General features: G+C 35.2%; 1 protein-coding gene and 1 non-coding gene across 3 annotated transcripts in view; one reads left to right on the forward strand and one right to left on the reverse strand.

Moving 5' to 3' along the window:
* VWA8 (von Willebrand factor A domain containing 8) overlaps positions 1 to 26,332 on the reverse strand; it is a 393,780-nt gene that overhangs the window by 317,948 nt on the left and 49,500 nt on the right. For both annotated transcript variants that reach the window (XR_010123553.1, XM_054445896.2), the window contains exons 3-8: positions 25,572 to 25,702; positions 21,075 to 21,185; positions 6,470 to 6,637; positions 2,237 to 2,401; positions 1,824 to 1,873; positions 984 to 1,092 (exon numbers count right to left, since the gene is read on the reverse strand). Coding sequence is in view for 1 of the 2 variants with exons in the window: in XM_054445896.2 (XP_054301871.2) it covers positions 984 to 1,092; positions 1,824 to 1,873; positions 2,237 to 2,401; positions 6,470 to 6,637; positions 21,075 to 21,185; positions 25,572 to 25,702 (734 nt within the window). In the remaining variant the exon portion in view is untranslated. The remainder of the gene's footprint in view (positions 1 to 983; positions 1,093 to 1,823; positions 1,874 to 2,236; positions 2,402 to 6,469; positions 6,638 to 21,074; positions 21,186 to 25,571; positions 25,703 to 26,332) is intronic.
* LOC129012059 (U6 spliceosomal RNA) lies at positions 18,607 to 18,713 on the forward strand. Its single transcript, XR_008493554.1, has one exon. It is a non-coding gene; the product is annotated as a U6 spliceosomal RNA (small nuclear RNA).

A 26,332-nucleotide genomic window follows, 5' to 3' on the forward strand; every position in this document is an offset into this window, starting at 1 on the left:
AAAATAAGTCTCTTGCCTAAGATAGTATTCCCACTATCTTGGATGGTGCTCTCCTCCACAGGGTCTCACTGAGTGTTACAAAAGCTTCCTAGTCATTCTCTCACTTCCAACAAAGGTGTCTTCCTCCAACATAAGTCTGGTCACCTTCATAGTCCACCTACTTAATATTGTCTGATAAGCCACTTTTTCCACATCATAAAATCCAGGAAACTTCATTCATCATGCAAAACATTTCACAACAGCGGTCTAACTTCTCCCTCTACCACACACACTTGCTTTAGGGATACAACTTATTCTCATTCTCCAAAGATACTAGGCCCTTTTGTGATTAAACACATTTGCCTGTGCTTTGACTTCCTGGGCCTTTCTATCACTCCAGACATGACTGCCATGCCCTTTGTGAAACTGTAGTGGACAATGTCTGTACTCTATCAGATCCCCTCAGATCTGTTTGCATTCTCTCTTGTGCCTCCTAGCTTTCTCTTCCAACAGCAACTGCTGTAGGTCTTTCTAAGAAGACTATCCTTGGGCTCTTGAAGCCACCCTTGCACACATGCTGGGAGAGCAGTTAGTGTCTGGGAATTTGTGTCCCCTGAGACAACCATGACACAGAGACTGATGGAAGCTAGAACACTGTGAAAGCCCTAGCTCCCCTAACTCAGGTAAGGACAGCTCTGAGGCCTAACTCACACTGCAGCACACCTCTTACTTAATCAGGCTAAAGCCTTCCTTCCCTCTGTAGAACTTTACTGAGATTGCATGTCTAGCTCCTACTCCAAAGCTGAAAGCTCTTTAGGGGCTCAGAACATGTCCTTGGTCTCTGTACAGTTTACTGCACTGCACAACAAATTAATCTCAGGCCTTACTTACAATATTTATAGAAGAGTGTGACAAAAGCAAACTGAAGTCATTAATCTCTAATGATTAACTTTCAAAATTTTTAACATATTTGGGTATGCCAGTCATTAATTTATTTTACTTACCAAGATTTGAACTGCAGCTGCTAAACTATCTAAAGGAAAATCTGGAAGTCCAAGAGTAGAAGATTCTTGGGAACACAGAGTTGTGGCAAAGGACAAGAGCTGAGAAACTCTAGGGGAAAAATGATATTAAATTTCAATAGTTTTAAAATATAAAATGTGTAAGTTGTTAAATATAAAATACAGGGGCCAATTTAATTAATCTAAAAAGATGATCCCTAATATTAATTCTTAAGGAACACTGGTTCTGCATCATAATATCCTACTTAAAACTCAGAAGCTGATTAGATGCAAATATATTCCTAAATTCATCACAATATTTGAGGTTTTTCACCACCTGGTCCAAATCTACCCTGCCAGCCTCATCTCTCACATTTCATAATCCCAAACCTAAACTCTAGCCTCCAAGAGTTTTTTATGGCCCTAAGAACAAGGCATAAACTCTCACATTCCATGCTTCAAAAAAAAAAAACTTGTTGTGTTCGAATTTCTTGATTCCATTCTTTATCTGGCAAAAACTTGCTCACTATTTAGGACGCATTTCAAACACCAATGCTTTTATGAAGCCCTTATAAAGTCTCAACTAATACCCCCAAATATTTTGAAATTATGGCACTTACTATACCATGTTAACCAAAGCTATTCACATATCTTTCAACTCTATTAGATCTTGAGTTTCTTGCCAAAGATATCTTATTAATTTTATCACCAAACATCCTAATACTGAAAAATTCTTATAAGAATTCTAGTTGTTGTATGACTGAATTAATTAATCAATCAATCAATGAACAGGCAAAACAAATTCAATATTCAGTGTCCAGATATTTATGAAAATATACTTACTTCTCAGCAGAAACATTGGCTCCAATTGAATATAACAACTTAAGTTGGTCCTAAAGTAATACAGAAACATATTAAATTAATTAACAAGAAATGTAATGGATTAAATGCAAATGTTTTATAGACACAATCCAACCTTTTAATTAAGCAGACACTAAATATTTAATAGCAAAAAATCATTTATTGATACATTTCATTTTCTAAAAGAAAAGCCAGCCTTTTAAAAAAATCCTTCAAATAATGTCATAATAATTTTTCTTCCTAGTTTCCAGAGATTTTCTCTACTCTTTATTCTCATGTTTCCATGACCTACTGAGGAAGACATTCAAAACTGCAGTAACATTTTTATAGCATTGAAGTTCTTGTTATAAATAGAAAAACTATTTAACAAATAAATTATCCTTGGTCATACTTACCTTGAAGGGTAAATAATAAATATCCCTGGCTTGAAATCGAGAACGAAGAGGGGGGTCTAATGGATTCCCAGAATACCTTGGCACTGGCAAGCCCAAGGCAATCACTCGGAAATTTTCACTAACGCGGACAATTTTCCAAGAATCCAACTCTTTTTTGGTATGATCCTATAAAAGTAAGAGATCCAGAAGCTATAGCATAAATGATACAGATCACAATTGTAAGAGCTGCCAAGTCCAGGGACTTAGGACTTGACTGTTGAGAAAACTGTATTGGAGAACACTCTCAAAACCATATTGTCAAGGAAGGCAGCAAAGTGAAATCAGGTTCAGGATGCCAGGGCAGGCTCACAACATGACTGGGGTGTTTGAAAGGAAAAGCAGTTAACACATCAAGGAATAAAGGAGACTTGGGTCAGATCTCCAAGCCTTAGTCAGTAACACAGAGGAAAACAGTCAGGGATAAGGAAAATACATGACTAGAGGTTGTAACAAAGGTAGTCCCCGATGGGCAGATCACCAGCAAAGCTGTGATTGATTACCAGTGGACCTTAAATAGATAATTATGTTTATGGGTATTCCTAGCAAAGCATATTACTAGTAATAACTGACATGTTTTGGAAACTTACTATGTGGTAAGCACATTCCATGGATTTTTCTCATTTAACTTTCACCAGAATCCAACATAGACCATCTCCTTTTTATATGAATGAATGAACCAAAGTTCAAAGGAGTTATATAACTTGCCCATGGTCCTGCAACTAGTATACAGTGGAGCTTAGAGAATGGAAACAGTACGGGTTTTAGAGTCACAAATCCTGGCTCAACTGCTTGATGTACACTTTTACTAAATGTTAGCGTATGCATGTTATTATACCTTTGGAACCTTAGCCTTCTTAGTAGGAAAAATATCACCTACATTATTGTGACTGCTTGGAAAACTAAATGTGAAAATGTATGTGCAAACAAGTGGCCCAAAGCAGGCACCTGTTAAATCTCATATCCTTCGTTCTCTGCCTAACTCTATCAATGGCTCTTCACATTCTTCAGCAGCAGGATCTACAGTATTGACTAAATATGTGTGAATGCACATTTGTACGCTCTGAGAGAAACGTCCACAGCTTTCAGCAATTCTTCATAGCCCAAATGACAATATAGAAACTCTTAAGATGGCACTTAAGGCCTTTCCTGGCAGAAGCACTGATTCTCTCAGTCTCAGCAACCAGTACACGCCCGTCCCCTTGACCCTCCTTCTGTGACCCTGTGCTCCAATCCATCTCCCAACTGCAGCTCTCCAAACACATGATGCTGCTTCACCAACACTACTCCATCTTCTTGGAAAAACACCCTTTTCACTTTGCACACCATAAACACAAGGGTCAGTCAAAGCTCAGCACAAAAAACATCTTCATAAAACTCAGATCCCCTTCCCTCATCAGAACCATTTTTGTACCCTTTTACTTTATCTTATGCAAGCTTCTATCATTATTTATTTGTGCATTTGCTTCTATACATGACTGTCTCATGCTAGCTCCACACTCTTGAAAGGACTTATTACCTCTAGTGTATAACAGGACAAATGTCTGTTGACTGATTGCATGAACTAATTTTAAAAATAATAAATAATTATTTCAATCATATTTTGGTATGAATCAAAATCAGAAATCATACATCTAATTAACACACTGACACTATGTCATATACACTAGAAAGTGAGAGTCTGGATCTAGCCCTGTCTAAGAAACCAAAAGTAGAATCTTCAGAGAGCTAACTAAAGATTTTTCTTTTACATTTACCCAAAAATGTTAAATAAAATATAAAGTTCATACAAACTGAACTTTGTATCTCCTTGCATAATAACAGAATTCTACTAAAATCACCTTTATGAAACCAATAACATTTTTGAGATATTAAATTTAGAATATCAAAGCTACCTAGAAATAAATGGGGCTTAAGTTATGGTGTTAGAACCTTTTTACCATAAAAGTTGTCTTAAGATGATAGTGCTTTGTGAAGGGATCTTGCCTATATGCTGTGAGGTTCTCATGAGACAGATTCTATGAACACAGAAATAACATTTACCGAAAAAAATTATGTATTTATACTGATATTTACTTTGGGAGAAAAATGTAGTAGACCCTTCTCACTTAATAATAAGCATTCTTTGCTGCGTACTAAGCCTCTTTTTTTTTTTTTTTTTTTTTTCGACAGAGTCTCGCTCCCTCACCCAGGCTGGAGTGCAGTGGTGCAATCTTGGCTCACCACAACCTCAGCCTCCCGGGTTCAAGCGATTCTCCTGCCTCAGCCTCCTGAGTAGCTGGGATTACAGGTGCATGTCACCACGCCCAGCTAATTTTTGTATTTTTAGTAGAAACGAGGTTTTACCATGTTGGCCAGGCTGATCTTGAACTCCTGACCTCAGGTAATCTGCCTGCCTTAGCCTCCCAAAGTGCTAGGGTTACACGCGTGAGCCACTGCACCCAGCCACTAAACCTCTTTTGACTCACATATCCTGAATTCCTATCCAAAGTAATATATTCAATAACTTTGCACAGAATTCTACTATAAAGATAAAGAATATATCAAACTTTTTGTTGTGAAGTAACTCCTATACTTAAAAAAAAATGATTCCATATTCTGAGTATTTTTTTTCCAAATTATTTACTAAAAATGGTTAACACTAATGTAATCTCTAGTGGCAAGTAGTTATTTTGTAATTAGAAAGCATCTAAAGAGAAAGCATTCTGCATAACAGCCTTTTAAAAAATAAATTTAAAAGCTTTCATTTTGGTAAATTAACAACATGAATAAATGAATTTAACTTTTTCTACTTGATTAAATCCTGATTATCTCCTTCTGATTATATCAGAACAAGATGTTCCATGAATAGATCCAGAGGAAAATGACTGTACTACACAAGAAAGCATCATCTAGAAACTCCCACAAACAGTAAAGAAACAGACTGCTTCTGGTCCTGCCGGCCATGCAACATCAGTTCAATCAGACCCTCTGGCATTCATTATTTAGGGCCTAGTGTGTTCTGGGCTCATATTAGCACCCTGGGAGCAAGATCAAGAAGTATGAGACACAGATCTTGCTCCTGATCAATTTGCAACCAACCTGGGGTAGTAAGATTAGCACATATGTATCTCTACAGAACAGGTATGAGAGAGACTCTAGGTCCTAGAATGTACAGGCAGAGCAGTCAGTCACAGAAGGCTGGGTTAGCCACAGAGAGATCCAGCGTAGTACAGCTTGAGCTGGATGAACACGGGCTAAATGTCTTCTTGTCATTTGTGACATTACATGAACCCACCTCCCAAACCTTTGATGAGTCCCCACATTCCCTAGTTGTTGCCCTCTTTATATGCATGTTTATCACAGCATTTAATCATTCTATGGTACGTATTCATTCATTCAACAAATAGTTTTTAGGCACCTACCATGTGCCAGCCATTGATCTAGGAACTTGAGACAATACCAGTTACAAAAATCCCTGCCCTTGTGAAACTTATATTCTAGAAGAGGGAAGCAGACAGCAAAGGGCACTGTATTGCATTGTAAAAACTTTGAGTTTTACTCTGAGTGGAACAAGAAGCTACCAGGGTTAGAGCATAGGAATGCCCCCAAATGGATGCATTGTTAAGGCAATCACTGACTGCTGTGTTGAGACCAGTGTCAGGAAGGAAGGATGGAAGCAGGGAGTGCAGTTAGGAGGTTCCTATAGCAACCTTGGCATGTGATGCTGGTGGCTTGGGTCATCAGAACAGGATATCCTTTAAATATTTTATTCATTTCTGTCAATACCTACTGGACCTTGAGCTTCCTGAAGCTAAAAACTGGACTTTCTTCAGCTTTGTATCCCTGGTGACTAGCACTATCTAGAAGTCATTAGCCTTTTATTAAATAGTTGTTAAGAGAAAGAAAGAAGGGGGAAAAAAGAAGATGGGAAAAGAGGAAGAAAGAGAAGAAAAAATAGGAAAAAAAAATGGAAAAGAGAATAGTTATTAGACTGACCAAAAAAAAAAAAAGACAGTAAAAATCTGGGAGGTCTTTTGACAAGGTCTAAAACAGAAGAGCATTGTAAAACTGTAAATTCATGACTCTAGCAATTTACCCAAGATAAGGGCCATCTGAACATCTGTCCTGATTCCAATAGGGCCATGTCATATACAATAAAATGGCACTGCCCATAGCTTGACAGCAAAGACAAAGCAACAGGATTTCTTTTCTTACTTGGAGAAGTTTGTCGTAACGCTCAGCAGACATCAGGAAGCGTCCATCTTCAAGCTGCATCTCTCTGTTTTCCAGCAAGTTGTTCAAAACAGGCAAAACATTCCTCTCTGCCTTTTCCAAACCTTCCAAAATCAGAGTTCTGCCTTCTGTGGCTGCACGAACTGCACACTATTTCCAAAAAACATAAAAGCAAAATGAGAATACTGAAGTTGCAGAGCTTGGCCTAACATTACTTTTAATGCAAATTTAAATTGCAGTTCTTGTTATAGAGACCAGAAATCAATAAAGCTGAGTTCCAGATCTTGTTTTGCTTTTTCTGCCTATATGATCTTAGGAAAGTGATTACCTCTTTGGGCCTGTTTATTCGTTTGTAAAATAAAGACATTGAAAAAGAGGATCTCTGAAGTTCCTTTCAGCCTTGACATTTTAGATTATATAACCAATGAAATAAAAAACTAACAGCTATCTATGAACAAGGAACATAATTAAACAAGGGCACAGATTCCACAACTGGAAAAGAAAAATGAAGATAGTTATCTGCCCTACTTATCCCACAAGCTTCTTGTGAGGATCAAAAAAGCTAGCTGAGAAGGCCTGGAGACTGTAACATTTGTAAACATAAGTCATCATCAAAATAAATTGAGGTTTAGTGTGATGATGCTGACAACATTACACACTTAGAAACAGAAAAAGAATCAGATTTTACATTGGCCAACAGCAGACTGACTTAACCAGTACTACAAGTGTTCCAATAAATTTTAAGAAAATTAGTAATGGAGAAAAGTAGGAAATAAAGTAAACTGTAATACAAAAATTACTATAGATATGAAAAAAATATTTTCGTTTAACTATAGGTCCTTAATAACATAGAAAACTACTTTTCGTCAAAATCCTTCATATTCTGCTAAAAAAGGAAAACCTGTCATGTTTCTTCTGCACATTCAACCACAGACAGAGGATTAATGGTGCTAAATTTATACTGTTATTCCCTCCCTTAAAACTCGCCTTCATTAGTCTCCATGGCACTGCATTGTCCTAGGAAAATTGTTTTGTCTTCTCTGCCTGTCCATTAAATGTGGATGATGCCCAGAATTACATCCTTAACACACAGCTCTTCTTACCCTACTAGGACCTCCCTGAAAATCTTATTCAATCACATAGTTCCAACTACCACCTTTATGCTAATGACCCCCCAGAATCTTGGGGTTCTGAAACTCCCCCAAGTTTCAGAACCATGTAGTCTCATTAGTACCTCATATGGGGTCCCTCAGACCCCATGAGCACCTCAGGTCCCTTGTACAACACTGAAAATATCCTATTTTCTCCAAACCTGCTTCTCTTCTTTATCTTCTATCTGGGGTGTGAGCACCATTGACCCATGCCAGAGCCCTTGATGTTTCTTGAACTCATCCCTTTCTACCCCTTCCCTAGTTCAGGCTCTCCTTACCTCTCAGATCGCCTCCCAGTAGTCCAGCTCCTTAATTTGGCATATCAGCCTATCACAATGCGGCATCTACCTACCTCTCCAACACCATCTCCTGATATTAGTTGCCTCACATGTGGTATTTCTGTGACAATAAACTGGTTATCTCCTTCTACGTATATACATACCATACTGCTTTACCAGAAAAATCTGTCTTTACTTATAATGACCCCTCACTTAAAATTTAATTTTCCCTATAGTAATTGTCCAAAAAAAAAGATCTAAATGTTTGATGAGGGGAAAACATCTCTCTATTTTTTTAAGACTTAATATCCAAATAAATTTCTGGAGTAGCAATGTACTGATTTTCCAAGTGTAGAAAAGAGGCATTGCTTAATCAAGCTTGCATACTATCCTCTTTAAATAAACTGTTGAATTTTGCACTGTATAGTAGAGCTTAGTTTATTTCAAGTGTCTACATAATGTTGTAAAACGATAAACTTTATGAAAGCCGTATTAGACTCAAGAGAATCATCCATTTTAAGATCAATTCAGAATAATCCCCAAATATATCATTACTGCAATACTTTAATTCTCTTCTGCCAGAGTAGCCATCTTGTTCTAGAAGCTTTATTTAAAAAAAAAAAAAAAAAACACGGGTAGATGTGACTTAGTAGTTTCTAAAGAACAACAACAAAAAAAGAATCTCATTTTTGCTAGCTGTATAAAGGACAAAGCCATAGAAATAGTTTCTCGGATATTAAAAGTCAAAATATTGGCCGGGCTCAGTGGCTCACGCCTGTAATCTCAGCATTTTGGGAGGCCGAGGAGGGTGGATCACAAGGTCAGAAGTTCAAGACCAGCCTGGCCAATACTGTGAAACCCCGTCTCTACTAAAAATACAAAAATTAGCCGAGTGTGGTGGCACGTGCCTGTAATCCTAGCTACATGGGAGGCTGAGGCAGGAGAATGACTTGAACCCGGGAGGCAGAGGTTGCAATGAGCCAAGATCGCGCCCCTACACTCCAGCCTGGGCGACAGAGCAAGAATACAAACTACTTCTTATAAAAATTCACATTTCAGTTAAGGTTTCAATTAAGCTTTTGTTCACAAAAATATATTTACTTCAAGAAAGCATAGCTCAGAACAAAAAAGAAATTAATTGTTATCATAATCTAGGGTAATATTATTTTTAAAAATCTAAAACTTTCAGCAATCTTTCTTATACGACAGACTAAATATTGCATTTGACTTTTTAAAAACTCCATAGGGATGAAAACCCACATTCTTTGAGATAAAACTAGAAATATACAGATCAAAATGTAATGGTTCACCATCTATGGGCCACAAAAAGCAAACTCTTGACAACACAGGACAACAACAAACACTGCAGCTCCACTTTCATTCACCTCAAGTGTACTGTGGTGTGCTATGCATTGAATCTCTTCAAAGGAATTCAGAATAAGCTATGCAGAGAGATCAAAAACAGAAGCCAAATACGCAAGGTTTTCTTTCCATCTACTCTAATGGCAGTACTGTGACCACAAAGTTGAAAAAGTAGGGATAGATGGAAAAAAGATAATACCATTTAATGATCTCTTGAAAATCTGGTCAATGCTGCAACTTTTCTCCACAGTCAAATGCATACAGGTATATGTATAGAGCAGAGACCTCAATTTAAGAATATCTACTACTAACGAATGATAGAAATAGAAAATCATCAATTTCACAAACACCACAGTAGTAACTGCTGCAGTCAAGAATCCAAAATGGATGGTAAAATTAGTGGGTAAGTATATGATGAGAAACAGGATATTTGTATATACTCAAATATCTCCTCACAAAATATTTTAAAATGACAAAGTGAAAAATAATACAACACTGGAGAAACCTAGCAGATACCACCTTAATTAACCAAGTGATCAGAGTCAATGTGACCAGTAATGAGCTATATCAATCTCACATACCAGACTTCTAATATGATACCCTGAGATGGGCACAACATCACTTTTATATTATTCTTGCTAAAAACGCATCATTTCAATCAAATCATAAGGAAACATCAGACAAATCTAAATTGAGCAACATTTTGCAAAATAATTGGCCATGAGGAGGAAAAAGGAGATGGCTGCTGCAGGGACTTGGTTGGGGATAGTGGGGGAGACAGCAGTCTTTTTTTTTTTAATGATTCAAAAACTTGAGCATGTTTAAATGATGAAGAGGAGCTAGTAGAGGAATACAGAAAAGAGAATGTATAATTATTGAAATAAAACTAAAAGAGTTGCTACTAGATGTTGGAGATAGTTTGGTCTATTTACTGAGTGGGAACATGGTAGGGCCTACAAGTTTATAACTGATACATATCAGGCGCTTCCAAGTATACTATTTAATTTAACCCTATGACAGTCCTCTGAGGTACACAATATTTTACCCAATTTACTGGAAGAGAGGTTATATAATTTGAAAATTGCATGGCTAAAATTTTAGCCTGCCCTTAAATTGAGAGAAAACGAGTAGATGAAGAACTAAAAAAAGTCAGTAAATAATCACATCTAGAGGTTATTAGTAATCTCAGAGAGTCTGGTTTTACTAGGCATAGGAATTTGCTGTGTTATCTATGCAGAGAAACGAAACCAAACACACACAAAACATCTCTACACACACAAAATACTCAGTTCAACATAGAGCATACATGGTCATATAGCAATGCAATCTACCTCAAAGTCTTCTAGAGATAACTACAATCACATTTCCCCAAATCAACATTGTTTTTCAAATCATCATCAACTCAGCAATGAAACTAACCACCTGCCTAAAAATATCTGAAAAGAGAGGTAGTTAACAGAAAAGGCTCATTAGTCTTTTAAATCAACGTAACCCACTAATTGTGCTATTATCCTCATGTGACTTAATTAAGAACTGTGATAGTCCTGTTTGCTAAATTGTTTTCAAGATATAACAAACTTCAGTTTAAGTCTCTCTTTTCATCTGTTTTACTTGCAAATTTTCTTTTTTTTTTTTTTTAGTTTTTCTTACAAAAACATTTACCAAAGCTCTTTCTTTCTCCTAAAAAATCTTAATGTAAGAAAAACCAATTAGGCAAAGATCCAGTTTCTGACAGTGGCTTCTAAATGTCTCTAATTTTCCCTTAATAATCCATTAGACCAATTGCCAGGAAAATTCTGTAAAAGAAGAGCAATTAGGAGTGAGTTTAATTTAGGAATAGAAAGAACCATGACTAGATAGGCAAATCAATAAAACAGAATTTAAGAAGGTATGCTAGTCTCTCTAGAAATGTAATGTATGAACAAGAAACTCTTGTAAATAAAAGAGGTTAGAGAGATTTGATATAACCCTCTTGCACTGTTGGAAAAAAAATTTTTTTTGCTATTATTACATGTATTACCTTTCCTATATAAGGAAACTAGTTAATAAAAATGATTAAACATTTTAAAATATAAGAAAAGTACACTTCAAATTAGTAGAAATTAGGAATTTGGAAAAGAAATCCAAATGAATTTAAAAATTTAATGATAAAAGTAAAATCATGTAATTACTGGATAATCATATAAGTGACTTTTTGAAAATAATCTTGAATTGGGGAAAATCTTTCCAATAACTCAAAGGCAGATACCATTAAGAAAAAGATTAATGGATATGATTACATTCAAATTTGTCTATACAGCAAAAAATATCTCAAACTAAAAGACTGAAAACTTGGAAGATGTTTGTAACATATACAATAAAGACCACATAAATATCTTTAGTATAAATTGAATTTTTATAGATTATTAAGAAAATTAACAATACCCCTATAAAATGCAAATTAGCACCATAAAAATATATATTCAACTTCACTGGTTATTAGAGAGCTAAAGGTAAAACATGATATTTTTAGACTTTCAAATTGGCAAGGATTAAAAAAGAATGATAATATCCAGTGTCAGTAAGGTTAAGATGAAACCAGAACTCTCATTCATGGTTGGTCGGAGTGCAAAATGATAAGCTTATGGAGAGTAATTTAGAAAGATATATAAAAATGTAAATGGCTATGTTATTAACCCAGAAATTCTACTTCAATAAATTTATCTAAAGGAAATGATAAGATTAGTGTACAATGATGTGTATTATCCAGTCATCAAAACACTGTTTTATAATTACAAATGAACCAAAAAACCCCAAATGCCAATCTGTGGAGGATTGGCAAAAAATTGTGGTAATTCAGTATGATGGACTTCTACACAGATATTAAAAATAATGATATAGCTCCATCTTTACCTGTGAAAAGGTCCACAATATGTTGTTTACTCTAAAAGCTATAACTCCCTTTCCAGGACTAAGCGAATAAGGAAAGAGAATAAGAGGACAAATATTGAGAATATACAAGGAACTCAACTCAATTGCAAAAAAAAAAAGGTAAGATTTAAAAATGGGTAAAGGATCTGAACAGACATTTCTCAAAAGAAAACGTACAGATGGCCAGTAAGGAAATGCCCAGAATCACTAATCACCAGAGAAATGCAATGAAAACCACAATGAGACCTCTCTCACCCCAGTTAGAATGGCTATTGTGAAAAAGAGAAAAAGTAACGGATGTTGATGAGGATGCGGAGAAGAGAGAAGTTTTACACACTGTTGATGGAAATGTAAATTAGTACAGCCATTATAAAAAACAATTTGGAGGTTCTTCAAAAGTTAAAAGAGGAGCTATCATCTGATCCAGCAATATATGGACTGAATACATGTATTAAAGTATCACTCTATATCCAGTGAAAATGGACTATTGTCAACTAAAAAGAAAAACTAATAAATGAAAAATCTTCCCAATCTTTTTTCTGATTAATTCAATATAAATTATTTATTAATTTTACACACTATCTAAATGGCAACAAGAATGGATGTTTTATAGTGCAACTGAATCCAGAGGCAAAAATATTATAAGGGGATTGCAAATGTGTAAGGGTGGTATAATTTTTAGAAAACAAATTAAAAGACAAAAATGAATCGCCCAAGATTTTAAAATTTTCTCCCTATTTGCCCTTTGGTTACACAGTTGTAGACCCAGAACATATGAAAATTAAACTTTAAAAATATAAATAAGAATACTAGCCAAAAGGAGAAAATCTTGAGAAGATGCTCTTTGGTAACAAAATCTGAAATGCTCAATTTTCAGAACTAATACTAGTTAGTTACTATTTCAGTATCACCTTGCTTCCTGGTTCTTCCTTAAAATAGCCTATAAAATCATTAAAATACTTAATCAGTACTATCAAAAAGTACTATCAAACTTTATAGATATGACTACATTTGTAAAGAATAAATTTAAAAAATAAGCAACTGAATAGAACAAATGGCAAGTCCATTAAGTAATATAGCAACAACATACTGTGCCATACCATATATCTCAGACTCAACTGGAGAGAAAAAAGTAAATGTTACAAGTTTTCTGCCCAATAGAGGCCCCAAGCATCTTAACCTCCTTACATCAATACCTACTTTGCCTTATCTGCATAGCATGTAAGTGTGGGGGTACAATCTTGAAGTATTCTTGTTCTTTCATACCTACGTTTCATCTCCCCAGTGGACTCTCAGCTCTACGAAGGGTGAGAACCCTGTCTTTTATGGCATACTGGTACAAAACTGGCTCACAGCAGGCTATTAGCATTTATGGAATAAACTTGCAACCACTCAGTTAAAAGATGCTGTTATGTAAGGTTAGGAAGAATTTTTGTAGGAAGGATGATAGTTATCTATGCCTACACTTGTTATGAAAACAGAATAGAACAAGTTTATCAGCACGAGAGATTTAGGCTAGATAGTTGGAAGATTTTTCTATACAGGTTGTAACATAAAATAATTGTAGTATAATTTTTTTGAAATCTTTTTTAAAAAGGAGCAATATACATATGTTTTTAATGTGGAATGACTAGTTGTAATCATTCCTCAAAGTAGAAATTAGACCATCTATAAGGAGCTCTTCTTGTCCTTCAAGCTACAGAACTTCCAGAGACCTAATTTTCTCAAATAGAATTCAGAAAAAAATGCAGCAGGATCCTTCTGGCCCAGCCATCTCCTATCACAGCTTTAACCACTCAACACATGGACATGAAAGATTTCAAGATAAAAGCAGGTGTGTGACCTAAAATCAAAAAGTATCTAAGTCACTGTTCTAGATTTGCTTCTGATTTGATAGAAGACCTTAGGCAAACAATTAATCTGGATGTCTTTGTCCTCATTTACAAAATAAGAATATCCTCAAGGGGTATTATACAGTGTACCAGTTTAAGAGTCAAAGCAGTACTGCAAAAAAAAAATTTTAAGTAATTGAACCTACTAAAATATAAACTATTATTAATGTAGTCATTATTTAATAAAAATAGAGTCCATAAAGCTTCAAATTTACTCAAAGTAGCTACGGTGTAAAAGTACTGAGGAAGCTAAAGAAAAATTTTTTAAGTTACATTTCAAGTTCTTCATTTTAACATATCAGAATAGAATCGGATTGATTTTTGGTTGCCCTACCATTTACTTATTATAGGTTACTTAGATTACTCACTGAGCCTCCATTTCTCTCTAAAACTAGGCTCATTTTGGTGCTCATCTCATAGACTGTGTTGCAGATTAAATCAGATAACTTTGGGCACACAGTAAACCTTAAAAAACAATTAGTTGCTGTTACTGTTATGAATACAATCATCATTGTCACTGTCATCATGATCATCATTTTTTTTTTTTTTTTTACAAGCAGAGTCTCACTTTGTTACCCAGGCTGGATTGCAATGACTCAATCATAGCTCACTGTAACCTTGAACTCCTGGCCTCAAGTGATCCACCCACCTGGCCTCCTCAAGGGTTGGAATTACAGGCATGAGCCACTGCACTCAGCTCATCATCACTTTTTTAGAGAAGTAGCATAATACGGTAAAAGAACCTGAGCTTTGTAATTGGACAGAACCTGGTTCAAATTTTACCTCTGCTATTTATCAGTTGTACAACCATCACCTTCTAAGCCCCTGTTACTTAATCTGTAAGATGGAAAAGTCATCTTCCTCCTAAGGATGTTCTGAGAATTAAATGCAATAATACGAAGCACCTAGCACAATGTAGGTCTCCCAATAAAAGTTTCCTTTTCATCTCTCTCTTTTTTTTTCAAAACAAATTACATGCATCTGTCAAACAGTTAACACTATACAACTAGGCCGGTCGCAGTGGCTCACGCCTGTTATCCCAGCACGTTGGGAGGCCGAGGTAGGCGGATCACCTGAGGTCAGTTCGAAACCAGCCTGGCCAACATGGCAAAACCACATCTCCATGAAAAAATACAAAAATTACCCAAACGTGGTGGTGTGCACCTGTAGTCCCAGCTACTCGGGAGGCTGAGGCACGAGAATTACTTGTACCCAGGAGGCAGAGGTTGCAGTGAGCCGAGATCATGCCACTGCACTCCAGCCTGGGTGACAGAACAAGACTTCATCTCAAAAAAAAAAAAAACAAAACATATATATATATACACATACATATATATATATACACATACATATATATATGCAAATAGAAAGGAGTTGTTCTGAGTACGATAGCAACATAACAAGGAGCAAACACTTGAGTTCTAACACAGAGGCCACAGTAAACAGAGAGATCTTCCCCGACTGTCCAAGTGCAAATTAGGATGTATTTTTAAATAATGATGTGGTTATTTGTACTAGTGAAAAGTGAGAAAGAATCTGAATGACCAATAACATAAAAAGGTAGAAAAAATAGGAATGTTAAATAAATAACAGCATACCTATCTGATGAAATATTGTACGGATATTAAAAATCATATCTTTGAGTAACATCTAATGTCAAAAGGAGATGCTCCTGATAAAATGCCAGATTTTTAAAAAACACTATAAACTTTATATACATGGTATACCATTTTTGTAAAAATTATAATATACATTATAAAGATATGCACATAGAAAGAAATACAGAAAATATTCATACTGCTGGTCTTGAAGAGGAATACAGCAAGTAATTTTTCAGTTCTTTCCTATGCTTTTTAGTATTTACTCTATTATGCTATCCTTCTTTACTGTTTGGTTTCCCCAACTAAAACATAAGCTCTATAACAACAGAGATTTTTGGTTTATTTGTTCATTGCATCTGGATAGTGCCTTGCACATATCAATCATTCAATACATATTTGTTAATAAATACAAATATATATATGCATTTATATCTATCAAATGAGCATTTATGACTTGCATAATCAGAAAAAATAAACTTTACTTTGAAAACAATATAAATTCCCTATTACATATTATTATTAACCTAATTCTCGCCTTCAAAGGTAGCAGTTGAGTTTAACCTCGTGCTTTATCATCAATCATCCTTAGTCTTAGGTGAGAATTAGTGAAGAGCTTAATGGCCATGACCAACAACTCAGGATTTGGGAGTTTCCAGCTGATATGTCAATTCGTAATAACCTGGATATCAGTCATAGGTGCGTACAAAGGGAATGATACCGAAAATCCCAAACTTTCTCCCAATACCCACCAGAGAGCCACAGGTACTTTTTCACCTATATTGGGCCATCAAGTTACAGGGATCACCTAACAGTGAATAAAAATACTGCCCATCCCTTCAGCCCAAACATCAAATTCAATGGTTAAGAACACTGAATAAATAAAAAGGAATTTTTAAATAAAATAAATATAAAGGCCTTTCAGTGTAACAAATATATGTCTAGCTGGTAGTCAACTGGAAAATTCATCTATCTAGAATTCAAATGGAAATTATCCATTGTGATGACTCAAAATAGATGTCAAAAAGGCAAATACCCATAGAAAACCCACCTGGTGTTTTCATGAATAAATTAAGGCCAGAGCCTACTTATTCTTAATTTAGTTAAAATTGTAATAAGGTTGATTACCCAAAGAAGAAATCTACCATCAATATATGTGTCACTTATGTTCCAGACAGTTTTTAGGTGCCTGAGATGAGCAAGATAGATAGTTATATTCTAGTGGGGGAGGAGAGACAACAAACATGGGAGCAGGGAAATAGGTAAGTTCAGAGAGTGCTAAGTGCTCTGGAGATTATATCATGTACAATGACAGCCTGGTGCAGCATGGTATATTTGGAAAGGGGGTAAGCATGGCCAGTGGCTACTTTAGCTAAGAAATTTATAACCTGAATTACAAGGAGGCAAGAATATAAAGTACAAAGAGAAACTCACACCAAGCAGAGGAAACATCAAGTACAAAGGAAGGCAACTGCAGCTGCAGGCTGTAAGGCAAGGGGTAAAAAGAAAGGTGGTAGACAAATATTCGATCCTATAGAGTGATGTAGGCCATATTACAGGGTTTGGATCTTACAGTGGGTGTAATGGGACATTACTGCATGGCTTTAAGCAGCAAGGAACTGATAGGATCTGATTATGAACAGCACAGTAAGGAATACTAACTGCAAGGAAATAAGATAAAATAAAAATATGAAAATCGGATAAGACCTCAAAAAGTCATCTGAAGCAATTTAAAGAAAGGACTAACATTCCTGCACCTCAATCACGGGCTCCGAAAGTATCAGTGGGATTAGAGCACAGTAAATAACTGATGCTTATCAGAATGAGTAGGATTCACCAACAAAACATAAGAGTATAAAATGCTGCCATGATAAGACACTTAAAATATTTTATAAACTTTATAAACTAAAATATATATCATCTAAAGATATTCTTTTTAGAAGGGCCAAAGGACTGTATAACTTCAGAAAGTTTCATCTAAATAATTTACTATAATGGTCCAACAAATAAATCTTTACATAATCGATAAATTTAGTTTCCTAAAACAACTCAATTTCTAAAAAGCTAAAGTGTTAAGCTCTCCTTAAAATAATAAACACATTTAAAAATCCATTTTCTCTTCCTTACTATTTGCAAGTTATAAAATTCATTTTAAAAATATATTTTTAAATCCATACTCTACCAAACAAAGCCAGTTCTTTCACCATTATTTAAATATATTCCTGACTCCTCACCTCTACTTAGGCGTTGTTTCAGCTTCTAATCCCTTTACCCAGCTCCTCACTACTCCAGCTCAAATCCCATCCCTCACTCTTATCTTCTCTGAGTATAGAAAAGCAGGCAAATTTTTTTAAAACCTTGTCAATTGGGGGTGGTGTGGGGTTTACAGCACCCTTATGTGTAACTATCATGGGAGCAGAAATGTAAGCAATCGAAAGCTGTATGCTTAAAAAAAATCCTGAATTTTAAATTTTATTATTTGTATTAACTGCAATGTTCCAGATTTACTGTTTAGTAGCCTAAATCTTCACATAAGTTTTAAATGTATTAAAATTTTAGGGATTACCAGACCATATATTTTAGAAAATTAACCCAATATGAAATTTAAAAAATTAAACACCCTTAATCAAATAACTCTATCCACTATTCCAAACAGCTTACAAAGAAGTTCAGTGAAAATGATCCTGTGAATTAATATCTACCCTTTCTAAAAGATAACCAACTGGAAAAAGAAATTAGGACTTTCCTGTTACCTTTCTTACCACGTGAAAAATGCAGGTTGTTCATTCTAAAAATAAATATAAGAATATATTTTTATAATGTGGATATTATGTGAATCACTAGGTTTGGAATAAATACCATTAAATTCAGAGTAGAAGTCAACAAGATAGAAATATAAATTCAAATTCATATTTCAAAAGGCACTTAGTGCTTGCCTCAGCAGCACATATACTAAAATTGGAATGATACAAAGAAGCTTAGCATGACCCCTCCTCAAGGATGACATGCAAATTCATAAAGCATTCCATTTTTTTTTAAGGGACTTCTTCACAGAGAAAACACATCAGGGGTCTTAAAAATGTTTAAAATGATGAATATAAGAACCTCTTGGCTACAAGAGAGAATTTTCCATTACAAAACTGGAAAGTTAGATACAAAATTATTAGTAATGGTTGTTACCTATTACCATTTATAGGTAATGTACATGAGCACAAAGAGCTCTTTAAAAATTCCCTATTAAAACTATACTATAGAATTATATCTGATAATTCTATTCTTTGTTTTAAAATTTGACTATAAATTATTTAAAATTTTTAATTTGCATTTTAATATAAGAACTTTGAATCTAAAAGACAAACACAAAAATGGCTATCTATACTACAGTGCAATAAAGAAACTAAATCATCTTCCCTCCCCAACCTTTTAATCTGGAAACATTCCTTACCTATTTTGACTTTTAGGACATTGAAAATTTTTTAGGAGTCCAAGTTGTTGTCTTACGGAATATCACACATTCTAGATCAGTCTGATTGTTAATGTTAAACGTTTTTAGTAAGAGTACTACATTGGTAATGCTGTAGTACTCTTAGTAAACCTGTTGTAGTGCTCTTACCCTGTAGAGGTAAACCCTCATTGAATCACATCAGCATTCACATCATGATAATTCTGTTGTATGAGTTGGTTAATGGAGCCAATGCCAGATCTCATCATTGTAAAGGTACATTATTTTTTCCCATTTGTAATTAGAAGTAATCTATGAAGTGAACCTTTGGCATTATGCAAACAAATTGGGCTCCTTTAAAATTTGTTTATGTGCTTTGTCTGTGAAGGATTACTTTTTAATTATGGGAAATCTGAACTTCTCAGACATTCCCACTAGATGATGCTAAATTTTTTTGAAAGCCATCATTTAAGGTAGTGTCTGCCAAATCTCTCCATTTTAAGTGCATTTTTTTCTTTTGTAATTAATAAGTAACACATGAGGCCATGTGAATATCCTATTCCTCAAAAACTTTCCACTCAGTGATTTTTTACAATTACAGTCTTTTAATTATAACGTAACAGTGTGCCCATGCTAAAGCTTCAAATGTAAAGAACTACGAAAGTCTCTTCCTTATCCTACTCCAGACTCCAACTCACACTTCTGTAACATACTTTATGTACACTCTGTTAACTGCTCCTTGTGCATCCTTCTGGAAGTTTTCAATGTATAAACAAACATATATGCATTTCTTGTCTTCTTTTTACCACAAATGGGATCACAGTACACATATTGTCTTATAAATTTATTTTTTTCACTTAATTTATCCTACACATCTTTCCTATCAGTACGTACACATTCATCTCATTCTTTTTAATAACTAAAGAGTATTCTACTTACCATTATTTCATTAGTCTCTTTAAGTATACATCACTCTGTTCATTCACAGTTTTATACAATTTCAAACAATGTTACATTAAACATCCTTGTACATATAACTTTTCATGTTTTATGTGAACACACTTGAGTAAAATTTCTAGAAACATAACTGTTGGGTCCAAATGCATGTGTAATTTCTTTTCTTTTGATAAATATTGCCAAACTTTCTTTTTAAATTGCATTAATTTCTGCTGTCATCAACAGCAATGCTGTTTCCTCATCTCTTCTTCCTCATTAATACTGGATATTAGCAAATTCTTTAATCTTTGCCAATCTGAGAGGTAAAAGAAAAATAGCAGCTGACAGTCTTTTAATTTTTATTTTTGTAAATAAAAAAGTCAAGCATCTTTTCATGAAATTATTGAACAATTGAAATATTTTCTCTATGAATTGCTTATTTACAGGCTCTATCCTTTTTCTATTAAATACTCCTAAGAACAATATTTAAAACAATGTATTTGAAGAAGTGTAAAACAAGTTTCATTATAATGTTCATAAAACATTATGTTAGTTGGTAATCTGTACCTAAGATACTCTCCCACCAGAGAAAAAGCTATAGTTTCTGGAAGTGTATACTCTCACTACCTTTAATACCCCTTTACCCAAGTGACCTATAGATTGAAAATACTTTAATAAACATGCTAGAGAATTTCCTATATCAAATCTCCTTAATTCATTTTTTAATAAATTAAATTTCTATAGGTAAGTAGTAGGAAACAATTTAAAATTATGACATCAGCATATTGATCTTTAATGTTTTAGAACCATTAATTTCATCTAGGATTTCTCATTTAGTACAAAACCAAGAAGACATTTCCAAGAACAGTGAAACTAAAAATCTAAATTAAATCTGTCTAGAGAGAGCACAATAGAACTATCTTTTACTGTTATATAAGCTACTCTGTTTCTACTTTAAAAATCAATCTTGTATAGACCTGGAGTACACAGTCATGGGCTAGAGTGTGATAGAACTTGCCTGATCGATGTAAAAGGCTGTGCCTGCACGGATCTCTCGTCGCTGTTTGAGATCAGTTTCAGTGGTGTCCCTTGACAGGGCAATGTATTCGACCTCCCGTTTGGTCAGCTCCTGTAGAGAAGAGAATGAAATTATTCCAAAAATAAAATCAAATTTCCAGCATATGATTTGGAACTAGTTATCTGACAATGCCATTGCCCATGAGAAGTGCATTGTTAAACCTAATTCTGGATTGAAACTTCTTGAATCTAAGTTTGAGAAAAAAGAAATAAATTGAACTTTAATCAAAATATCTATATATCTCCTCAGAGCTCTTCTTCTATGGCACTCAATCCTACTACTTAAGCAATAATAATCAAAATCCAATTTTACAAACCTTAATTTTTCCTGTAGAATTATTTCCAAATATAATGAGCAATAATTTGACAGTATTATTATTTGGTTTGCCCACAAACTATAGCCATTTCTGTAAGTAATGTTCATCTTTTATAAAGGGGTGATTTAGATTAATTTATTCCATGGATCAATGTTTGCCAAGTGTATACAGTATGTTAGGTACTTTACCAAATGTGAAAACAAGGTAAAAATCCCAATAATGAGCTGGGCGCTGTGGCTCACACCTGTAATCCCAGCACTTTGGGAGGCCGAAGTGGGCGGATCACTTGAGGTCAGAAGTTCGAGACCAGCCTGGCCAATGTGGTAAAACCCTGTCTCTACTAAAAATACAAAAATTAGCCGGGTATGGTGGTGCATGCCTATAGTCCCTGCTACTCGGGAGGCTGAGGCAGGAGAATCACTTGAACCCAGGAGGTGGAGGTTGAGGTTGCAGTAAGCCGAGATCTCACCATTGCACTCCAGCCTGGGCAACAAAGCAAGACTCCATCTCAAGGGAAAAAACAAAACAAAACAAAACAATAATCAGGTAAACAGAAGATAAATACACACGCACAGTTGTAGGAGAAGTAAAAGGAGATTTAAAAAAGGAGAGGAAGGAGGTGATGAAAAAGGAGGAGGAAAAGGAAGGAGGAGAAGGAGTAGAAGGAGAAGAAAAAAATAATCAAAAAAATCATGAGATTTGAAGGGGAAACTATGCAGAATTCATCTGTTTCAAGATAATTTATCCATCCTTAAAAGTCTTCTGCCCTATAATCATGTACAAAAAGTTTTTAACATTATCTTTGGTTTTACAACGTTGAAGTAAAAACAATGACATTCTCCAATCAAATAAGGCACACAATAAGTTTTTACTAAACATGAGGAACAAACTGAGTTACTTAAGTGTAATGAAAAATGGGAATGAACATGCCATTAACGGCAAAAAGGGATACTGCCATACAAGGGGATTTTTTCTCCATACGCTACTGATAAAAACATATTATTGTTGTAATTTAGGTCTCCTTTAATGTGCTTGTCCCCATGTTACATAACTTTATGTACGTAAAGGAGGAAAAAAAAAATTTTTTTTTTTTTTTTTTTTTTTTTTTTTGAGATAGTCTCACTCTGTCACCCAGGCTGTTTGTTGTACAGTGGTGCAATCTCAGCTCACTGCAACCTCTAATTCCCAGGTTCAAGCAATTCTTGTGCCTCAGCCTCCAGAGTGGCTGGGACTACAGGCATGTGCCACCATGCCTGGCTAATTTTTGTATTTTTTAGTACAGACGGGATTTCACCATGTCGGCCAGACTGATCTCAAACTCCTGACCTCAAGCGATCTGCCCACCTCGGCCTCCCAAAGTGTTGGGATCATAGGCATGAGCCACTGCACCCAGCCTAAAAGGAGGAAAAATTTTTAAATAGAGAAAATACAGACTAGTGGCAAAGATGTGGTGATACCAAAGGATATTTCCCTAAAAACAAATGAATTGGCTGAGAGAGCACAATTTTGGAGTAAAGTAGCAATTTCCCCTGTTGGCAGGTATTTACTTCTTGCTTCTGGAACACATCACTAGTATCTTCGTGTCTGCTTCATTGACTGGCTGGATGTGATCTCCCTCAGTGAAAAACCCTGTCGTTTATAATAAGCTTCCATTGGTTGACAAAGTTATATATGCCTCTTATTGTTAAATTGCACAGAGTTACATCCTGAACTGCTACATGATCATTATCCTCAGCTTCCTTTGCTCTTCATTGGCTGTGACAAGCACCAAAGTCTCCTCAGGTGCTGATTCACGAAAGAGGCATGAGTACATTCACAAAACAGCCCCAGGAGCAGCAGATGGAGGAGGCAGCAGTGGTATGATTTTTTTGAACAAACTACAAAAGTCCTTTTATTGAGTTAAGTATAAAATAAACACAAGTATGAAATTATTCCTATTTATTTTCTCATGGTTTACCATGCTTGCCCCAGATTTTCTGCCTTTAAAGATCTCATCCACTCTGGCTATCACTACACATAGGCTGTTATTCTTAGGGGCAACAGTACTCACTGCAAAGTGTGCAAGGAGGCTTAAGCTAGTATTAAGTTTCCTTATGTGTATCCACAGCCTATGGTTGCCTCAGCTCCATTCCACAATTTAAAGTTGAGGGTGTTGTTGGTTTCTTTTTTAAAGATACAGGTTTCACACTTACAAACCTATGTTGCATTTTTGAACCAACAAGGCTTCTCATAATCTCTTAGCCCCTCTCATTTCACATTCTCAGCAAGCTTCAAAGCCTTGCCAAAAACAAAATCTCAGTGAGATATTGTGGTCTTTGAAATAAGCAAGGTAGCAAGTGCTACCTTAAAATTTTAATCTTAAAATTAAAAAGGCTTGGCCAGGCACAGTGGCTGTAATCCCAGCACTCTGGGAGGCCGAGGCAGACGGATCACAAGGTCAGGAGTTGGACCAGCCTGCCCAATATGGTGAAACCCATTTCTCCTAAAAACATGAAAAATTAGCCCGGTGTGGTGGCATGCATCAGTAGTCCCAGCTAATGAGAAGCTGAGGCAGGAGAAGCACTTGAACCCAGGAGGCAAAGGCTGCAGTGAGCGAAGATCAAGCCACTGCATTCCAGCCTGGGTGACAAAGTGGGACTCCATCACAAAAAAAAAAAAAAAAAAAAAATGGCTCTAGCTCTGTAATTCTCAGTAGCTGACTCCGCATTCTTAGATAAGACACTTTTACCTTACATATTAATAAAGTGAGGATGGCTCTACAGTGGCACGTTTTACCTCACAAACTAGTTCTAGAAATAAATAAAAGATAAATGAGCTGGTGCGAGTTAGGCTCTGATTTATTCATGTATTTATTATTTCTGCCCCACATGATTTTTGAAGTACCAAAGAAGATTCACCACTGAAATAAAAGAGTGTGCAAGGTAGATTTCAGTAGCATTGAAATCAATCATTTCATAGCAAATAATACAAAGAAACTTCAAATAAGGTTTTTCTCTTCATCCTAAAAAATGTCTTCAGAACACAGCTTCATCTGGTGGCATTCTTTCATTAATCATTAGGATAATGCCTACTAATACTGACAAAATAGTGGAAAACATTTGTACATTTTCTTGGTTTTTTTTTGTTTTGTTTTTTTTGTTTGTTTGTTTGTTTGTTTTTGAGACAGAGTCTCACTTTGTCGCCCAGGCTGGAGTGCAGTGGCACGATCTTGGCTCACTGCAACTTCCACCTCTCAACTTCAAGCAATTCTCCTGCCCCAGCCTCCCGAGTAGCTGGGACTACAGGCGCCCAGCACCATACCCTGCTAATTTTTTTATTTTTAGTAGAGCCGAGGTTTCACCATGTTGGCCAGGCTGGTCTGGAACTCCTGACCTCAGGTGATCCACCTACCTCAGCCTCCCAAAGTGCTGGGATTACAGGTGTGAGCCACTGTGCCTGGCCAAGACTTGTAAATTTTCTTATTTGGGTTGAGATTTGAGCTTCAGTTCACTTAACAACAGTTCTCAAAGAACTGCAAATGTTTAAGAGGACAACATGTCAGAAAGGGGAAACATGGGATTTCAACTCTAGCTCTATTATTTACCAGCTGGATAAAACTTGAGTGAGTTATTTAACGTCTGTGAACTTGTTTCCTCATCTATTTAAAGAAAAAACAAGGAGATATATAACACAGAAGAGATACTCTACAGAGTAGAGTCTTAGGCTTCCTTTAAAGACTGCATAACTTCCAAAAGTCAAGGGAATTGTTTGGCTTTTTAAAATGTGAGCCTGAGATAAGGGAATGTTCACTGAGCAGTATAATACCAAGTTTTGCTTTGTAATTTCAGACTTGCTGATTCTATCTGCTACTCATTGCCTGAATTTATATCTCTTTCTACTGGAAGGGGGGGACTTTCTACTTACAGCAAAAAATTTGCTAAAGCTATGAAAATTTGCTGAAGCTATACATTTGACTCCCAAATAACTTATGCCAAACATTTTGTAAACAAATCACCCTTTGATGTCAGCATTTGTTTCAAATAATGACTAATTCTGATATTTTTTATAAATTCTTAATCTTATTTTATTTCATAGCTTACAAAGTTAAGACCCTTAGAAATTGACAAGAATTAACTGCTCACCAAGTACTGCATAGCAATAGAGCGTCGAAGAGGCCCAGGAGGTCCTATTAGAAAAACATCTTGCCCCAAAAGATCCTTCTGCATTATCCATCTTAGATGCTGAACTACAGATTGAGCCAGAGAGTCTGAAACTATAAAAAAAAAAAGAGAAAATGAAGTGCAAATTTAAGTATTACTTATAATATAAATCTCCAAGTAATGTGGACATATTTTTATATATATAAAATGTATAAAAAATATGTGTTTATCTGTGTATGTATTTATAAACATATGTATATAAATATATATAAACATATGCATATGTTTATCTGGACAAACATGTAGACATCTGGTGAATTTTCACATAGTTTTACAATAAAACCATTATTGTCGATGCTAAAACAAGATTAAGTTTATAATATCACAAAGAATTACATATTCCTTACTTGAAAGCTTTCCATAACATTTGAATAATAACCTATAACTGTTCCTAAAGAAATAAAAGTGATTTTCAAGGATGATTTGAGGAACTGATTTGATTAATCACAATTTTATAGTCCAATCTTTTTGTTCTAAAAGAGAGATATGATCAAATCATCCCAGGTAGTTAATGATTATCATAGTCTTAAAAAATCTGAGAAAAGTATACTACAGCTTAAGTTGGTAATAGGTTGTAAGATCATGGTTAGAAAATTTAATGTAGACTTAAAACTACTTCTTTAGAATTAACTATTTAAGTCTATTCTTCTATACCAAATTCTTTTGTGAACAGAAGACCACCC

This window comes from Pongo pygmaeus, chromosome 14 (assembly GCF_028885625.2).
Source record: "Pongo pygmaeus isolate AG05252 chromosome 14, NHGRI_mPonPyg2-v2.0_pri, whole genome shotgun sequence".
Classification (NCBI taxonomy): Eukaryota; Metazoa; Chordata; class Mammalia; order Primates; family Hominidae; genus Pongo; species Pongo pygmaeus.